This window comes from Echinops telfairi, unplaced genomic scaffold, assembly GCF_000313985.2.
Source record: "Echinops telfairi isolate 266 unplaced genomic scaffold, ASM31398v2 ScPeMD7_16;HRSCAF=60, whole genome shotgun sequence".
NCBI classification, from domain to species: Eukaryota; Metazoa; Chordata; class Mammalia; order Afrosoricida; family Tenrecidae; genus Echinops; species Echinops telfairi.
Window position 1 is genome coordinate 8,688,645 of NW_022103913.1, and position 6,000 is coordinate 8,694,644.

The following is a 6,000-nucleotide window of genomic DNA, read 5'->3' on the forward strand; positions in this document are numbered from 1 at the left end:
TTCTTATCCCATCTCCCAGAGTGTTACTCTCAGCTGTGGGGCTCCCACACCCCTGCCCTCGATCCAAGTGTCCCGGCTCTGATTTCAGTCACTCGCTGCTCTCCAAAGACCGTCCTGGTCCCAGAATCCCTGTACCTGCAACCGTTGACGAGCACGCTGAGGCAGCGCCGCAGACAGACGTAGCGCACGGTGAGCTGAATCTCACCCAGCCGCCGTGCCCTGGGACCCCCGCCTCTGCAAGGAAAGGGCTGGTCACCTCTCTTCTCAGCCTGGCACTGGTCTCCTGCCTACCCTCCATCCCCTCCAGAAAGGTTCTATTTTGGGAACAGAGGGTTTTGTGGATTAATAAAATAATTTCCATTGATGTTGCCTCCAGAAGGAAGCCCTTTCCCTTTCCATCCACCATCCCTGTGCTGAAGGCAGGCTGGAAAAGTCTTTTAGGATCTCAGGATCCAAATGAAGACATAAAAGATCCTAGAGCATTTTTGTTCACGTGTTTCGGTGTGATGATAATGATTTGTAGGCTGTATAAGTTTAAAGACAATGAATGGTAAAGGGCTTTGATGTTAGAACTTTGTAATGGCTCTGCAAAAAAAACAAGTGTGTGTGTGTGTGTGTGTATGTGCACATAAATATAATGCAGAGCAGTCAGTGTGATTTGGGTGGAGGGAGCATGCACGTTGTTGTGCTAGTCTTTCAACACTTGGTGTCTAGATACCTTTATAATAAGAGATGAGACAAAGTAAAGCCCTAGAAATTATCATCAGTAGAAAATGTCTAACCCTTCAACTTTTAAAGAATGTAAATGACAAAAAGTACAAATGGCTTACAAAGGCCATCTCTGTTGTAGAGAGAGCATTGAAGAGTGAAGTTTCGGGTCTAGTCAAGGTCTTCTATGAATAACTAAAACTTTGCTTGTTATATGAGCTGAGGGTAAAACTGAGGCCATTCTGGACACCTACCATTTTAATCCTTGGATTAAAGAATATTATGCTGTATTATGTTCTTGGATGTTATGGGATGATCCCAGCACACAGAACACACTCCACGGATGCCAAGCACAACTGGCTGGATTCAGGAGGACCTCTGTGCTCGGGTCAATGCCTTGGTTCCCTTCCTAGCCCGATATGCATGCAACTCAAACTAGCACAAACGCTGGCGTGGGGACTGTCTTTATATCACGACTCTTGGTGGGGCCTTTATGACAGTAAGCTTTCTCTCATACATTTAATAAGCTAGGAGTGAATTGGGGAACACACTGAACCCACAATAAACATAATGAATGGCAACCACTAATTATATGGTTCCACATTCCAAGCTTTCCATTTCACCCTAGTATAACTCTAGAATTCAGGAAACGTTTGTGCTGGGAGGAGCCTTAAAGACCATTGCTCAGCCTCTGCTTGATAGTGAGTCTCTAGCTAGAGCTATAATCGGACTCCCTGTGTTTTTCTACCGCACCAGGCTACTTACTGCCTCATAAGGATAGTTTGTGAAAAACGAGAACTTTCATCTAAGTGTGACACTACTTTCCCAGTCCGGGGCGAGTTTTCCATGAGATTTTAGAAGAGATTAAGCAGAGAAGTGCATACTCAATGTTGAGGCTGATCTCTGTCAGGTCAAAGCAGGAGCCCAGGGAGTTGAGGGAGGACATGCTGGGAGCCAGCCCCGAGGGGGGCCATGCAAATGGGGAAGCGGGGCATTTCCTGGGTCTGGGAGACTTGATGGGCCCTGGAGAGTGGGCGCCTGGGACAGTCAGGAAGATGGTGGTCGAACTCTTCTTCTCTCTTGCGGGCTCACAGAACCCTCTGGCGCTGTCCTTGCCTTTGGGCTTTGGGGCTGTCTCTTGGTGCATGGGCTCGGGGGCTGCAGTCGGAACACTGGTGATGGTGAGGGTGCTCTCAGAGGTCTCCTTGGTGTCGGAAGCAGGATCCGGGGGACATGACACCTCTTCAGGGGCCTCTCCCTGCGGTGGGGCTCTAGGGTCATGGCTGGTGGCCACCTTCTTGACAAACAGAGGGCCCTTCTTCAGGGCTTCAGATCCTGTGTACGGGCTCCCCAGCTCCCGTTCCTCAATGCGCAGGAACTGCATGCAGAAGACAGGCTGCTTATGGAAGGGACCACCACTTCCTCCTCCCCCTCCCTCATCACCCGCTGCCTTCGCCTCTCTCGTGGAACAGTTTTCTCAAAAACCAGTGCCCTGTTCAATGACTGTTTTGATTTTTTTTCCCCCAGAGACTGTGTCTTTGACCTCTCTGTGTGCCCAACCGCCCTCCTCCCTCACTAGTGGGTGTTCGCCAAGATTTGGTCCTGGACCCTCTTTTCTCGGCATGCACTTCTCTCCTGCGTGGACTCCCAGATCCACCTCCACGCCTCCCTCACCCTAACCGGGGGGCAGGGAGAGGAAGTGAGGCATCACCAGCTGCCCTCTAGGTGTGGCTGGTTCCAGCCGTCTTAATCTCCAGCATGGCCCCTGAACTGGTTTTCTACCAGCCCCACCTCTGTGCTCTCAGCCTTCCATTTCAAGCCTCACCATCGCGCTACCCTCAGCCTCTTGCCCCCCAGTTACCAGTTGCCAAGACTCATCCTGCTGTTATGAGGTGACGCTGAGGCAGTTCCGACTCACAGCGGAACTACAGAACCAAACACCACCCAGCCCTGTGCCAGCCTCACAATTGCTTCCAGCATCGCAGCAACACACAAGCCACCGCAATACAACAACTGACAGACGAGAGGGGGAGACCATCCTAGACACGGTCCTTTTGGCAATCTGGTGGTCAAAGTGGTCTCAACACTCTGGTGAGGGATGCCAAATTAAAGGAAACACCCTCTTTAAAGTGAATAGCCACACTCACCACAAGGTTCGCGCTGCTATGGTTAGACGGCGGGAGGGAAACTGGACAAGGAAGACGGAAGGCGCAACGTTTCTGGGGTCATTTCCCAAATGGTGCATCTCGGGGATTCGGGTTTGAGGGAGCTTGCAGAAACAAGGGACAAGTCCTTGGACTAGGAGTCCGTGTAAGAGGAAGAATTAGAAGGGAGGTCCCTGAAGTTGGGTTAAATCTTTAGTGAAAAAAGTAGCGTTGGAATAAAAATGTCTTCTCCCCACTCTCGTGACCCCATTCTACCTTACAAATCTGGCTAGACCAGAACATGTGCACTGGTACAGATAAGAGCTCTGGACACACAGAATCCAGGACAGATGAACCCCTCAGGTACAATAATGAGAGTAGAGATACCAGGAGGGTAAGGAGAAGGTGGGAGGAGAAAGGGGAACTGATCACAAGGATCTACATATAGCCCCCTCCCGGGGGGACAGACAACAGAAAAGTGGGTGAAGGAAGATATCAGTCAGTGTTAGACATGACAAAATAATAATAATTTATAAATTATCAAGGGTTCATGGGTCAGGGAGGGTGGAGGAGGGAGGGGGAAATGAGGAGCTGATACTAAGGGCTCAGGTAGAAAGCAAATGCTACCCAAAAAAGACAAGATAGGTTTAGGAAAGCTAAAGTTAGAAATGAGAAAAATAGTCCAAAAAAATTTAAAGCAACAAACAGGCCACACAGTAAGTTAGACATAGCCAAATAAAGAATTAGTGGTTTGGAAGGCAGAGCTGAGGAAGTTAGCCAGAATGTGGCGCCAAGAGATAAGTGATGGGGATTCTGAAAGTCAAGTCAAGAGATGCGAAGAGCAGGGTGAGGAAGCCCAACACAGAAGGAGTTCCAGGAAAAGAAATTAAAAGATAAAAGAACGGCAATATGTCAATGGCTGGCAAATGTTCAACACGGATGAGAACGATATAATCCATCTCTTGGCTTCTTCTAGTCAAGAATAAACATTTCCTGGCTTTTTCTGGCCACCGATTCTCTAGAGAGAGAGAGACTCCTTTGTCCCATAGCCAGCGTTTCGCCTCCCTCTCTCAGGGTGATGGTCGAGGCTTACCCGCAGCACCAGCCTCATGGAGATGAGGCTGTCCAGGCCCGAGTGGTCCAGCTGGAAGCGCTGCTCCAGGGTGAGGTCTGCACAGGCGAGGATCTGGCACAGAGGGAACTCCAGCACTCCCAGAGCATACTCCTGGTCATCATCCAGCACCTGCACAGCGGGGTAGTCATCGAACAAGAGGAGAGCCAAGTCCACCCTCCCACCTCCACGGAAAGGGCCCTAACCGAGCCCCGGGCTCACTTCGTAAGTATGCACTGTGCTGCTATTTGCACACAGCCCTGGTCTGGGAATAAAGAACCGCATCAGGTCAGGCCTGGTCCCTGCCTTCCGTATGGGGAGAGGCACTTATGGTCTTTATGTGGCCAACTGTCCAGGGTCCGGAAGGTTTTAGGGACAGGGGCGGTGGGCTACTCTGGGATGGGGCATCAGAGAGGACTTCTGACAACAACGAGTCTAGGGCCCCCACTTGTCAGTCACGAGACTTTGAACAGGTCCGTGTTTGAGTGCCTATTTGCTCGTGTGGAAAGTAGAAAAGACAGGACCTCTTTAGCATCGTTATTTTGTCAGGATGGAAGGATTGGCGTTCAATGACTGCGTCACCATCACTAGTGTCCAAAGTCTCACACCGGCCCCTCGCCTGCTACGTACGTAGCCAGAAGGCCCTATTGCAGGGACACGAGGGCGTGTTCCTCCCCACGGATGGCTTGCGCAGCGCCGCATGCACACGCGGCTTTGGGAGGGGCTGCTGACCTAAAGTGCCAAGAACCTGCTTGACGTGCGCTTCAGGCCCCGCCCCCTCCAGAGCTGCAGTCTAAGAGCCCAACTTCAAGCAAACCTTCACATGTAGCTCCTCAGCCGCCACGTTGTGCACAAAAAAGGAGAACACTTGGCCCCACACGGGGTCCTTGCTGTGGTGACACGTCTGGGGACAGAGGAAAGAGATCATTGAAGGGTCAGCGTGGCCGGGTTGGACGCCAGCATCTCTGAGCTCGGTCTGGCCACTGGGTACCACTGGGAGCCTCCTTCTGAGCTTCCCAGGGAGCAGCCCCACGGTGCTACAGCCAGTGGGAGGCACCCCAGCCAGACGCATGGTGAGGAGGGCTTTGCCAGGAAGGGCAGCCGGGCTGAAACCCACCCTGGCAGTGGAGTTCCCTCCCTGGGGAAGCAGCCAGAAGGCTGTTTGATGCAGGATTGAGCAACTCCATGGAGGGAGGGAATGATAGGGCTTGAACGCCAAGCCCCGCCTGGACTCCTACTTCTGTTACTTTCTGGTGCAAGTCACTTAACCACGGATCTTCAGAGTCTTGAACTGAGCCATGAATTTGCGAGGAATACATATAAAAATGCCTAGAGTCCACCTCAAACTTGCTAGGTGTTTGGTGCAAGCTAACTTCCATCCTGTCTGCAGCTCGCAGCCAGCGTTTGTGCCTTCCTCGGCCCCTCGGTCATCAAGACCCACCTTCACTCCACATGCACCGCCCGTGAGTCCATTCCCGCTCCGACCCCGGCGGCCTGACAGGGAGAACTGCCCGTTGGGGTTCTGAGATGATAACTTCCACGGGAGTAGAAAGCCTCATCTTTCCCATGCACAGAGGCTGGTGGATTTGAACTACTGACCTTGTGGTTGGCCGCCCAACCCGTAACCCCCTAAGCCAAGACCCACCCTAGAGACTTCCATTTCCTTCCATCTCCTCACCCCCAGGCCACACGCAGCAGCTGCCTTACCTTGCTTGTCTGTGTCTTCTTACCTACGGACAGCTTTGCGTAGCAAGAAGGGTCCCTGCCGCTCTTATTCTGTGACAGGAGAGACCCACACAGCAGTGGGGGCACGGTCAATGTCAGCTGGAGGGGTCCTCACCCACGGCTCCCCACGGAGAAAGCCGCCTAGGCACCCTCCAGACGCCTGGGCTGCCTTGACTGTCAGCCCTGAGCGCTGGGCTGACGCCTGGGGATGTTCGGGGGACGCAGCAGCATGCACAGCAGGGCCTGGCTGCTGGGGCCCAGAGCATGAGCTGGGCTTGGGCAGGGTGGGGTCTGACTCTGGCTCCTCCTCCG

The 6,000-nt window shown here is 52.5% G+C and overlaps 1 protein-coding gene across 1 annotated transcript in view; it reads right to left on the reverse strand.

Moving 5' to 3' along the window:
• The window catches only part of ESYT3 (extended synaptotagmin 3), a 43,388-nt gene that overhangs the window by 4,853 nt on the left and 32,535 nt on the right, over positions 1-6,000 (reverse strand). The window contains exons 13-17 of the mRNA XM_030884800.2: positions 5,671-5,739; positions 4,781-4,867; positions 3,946-4,095; positions 1,593-2,086; positions 136-234 (exon numbers count right to left, since the gene is read on the reverse strand). Of these exons, the coding sequence (XP_030740660.1) occupies positions 136-234; positions 1,593-2,086; positions 3,946-4,095; positions 4,781-4,867; positions 5,671-5,739 (899 nt within the window). The remainder of the gene's footprint in view (positions 1-135; positions 235-1,592; positions 2,087-3,945; positions 4,096-4,780; positions 4,868-5,670; positions 5,740-6,000) is intronic.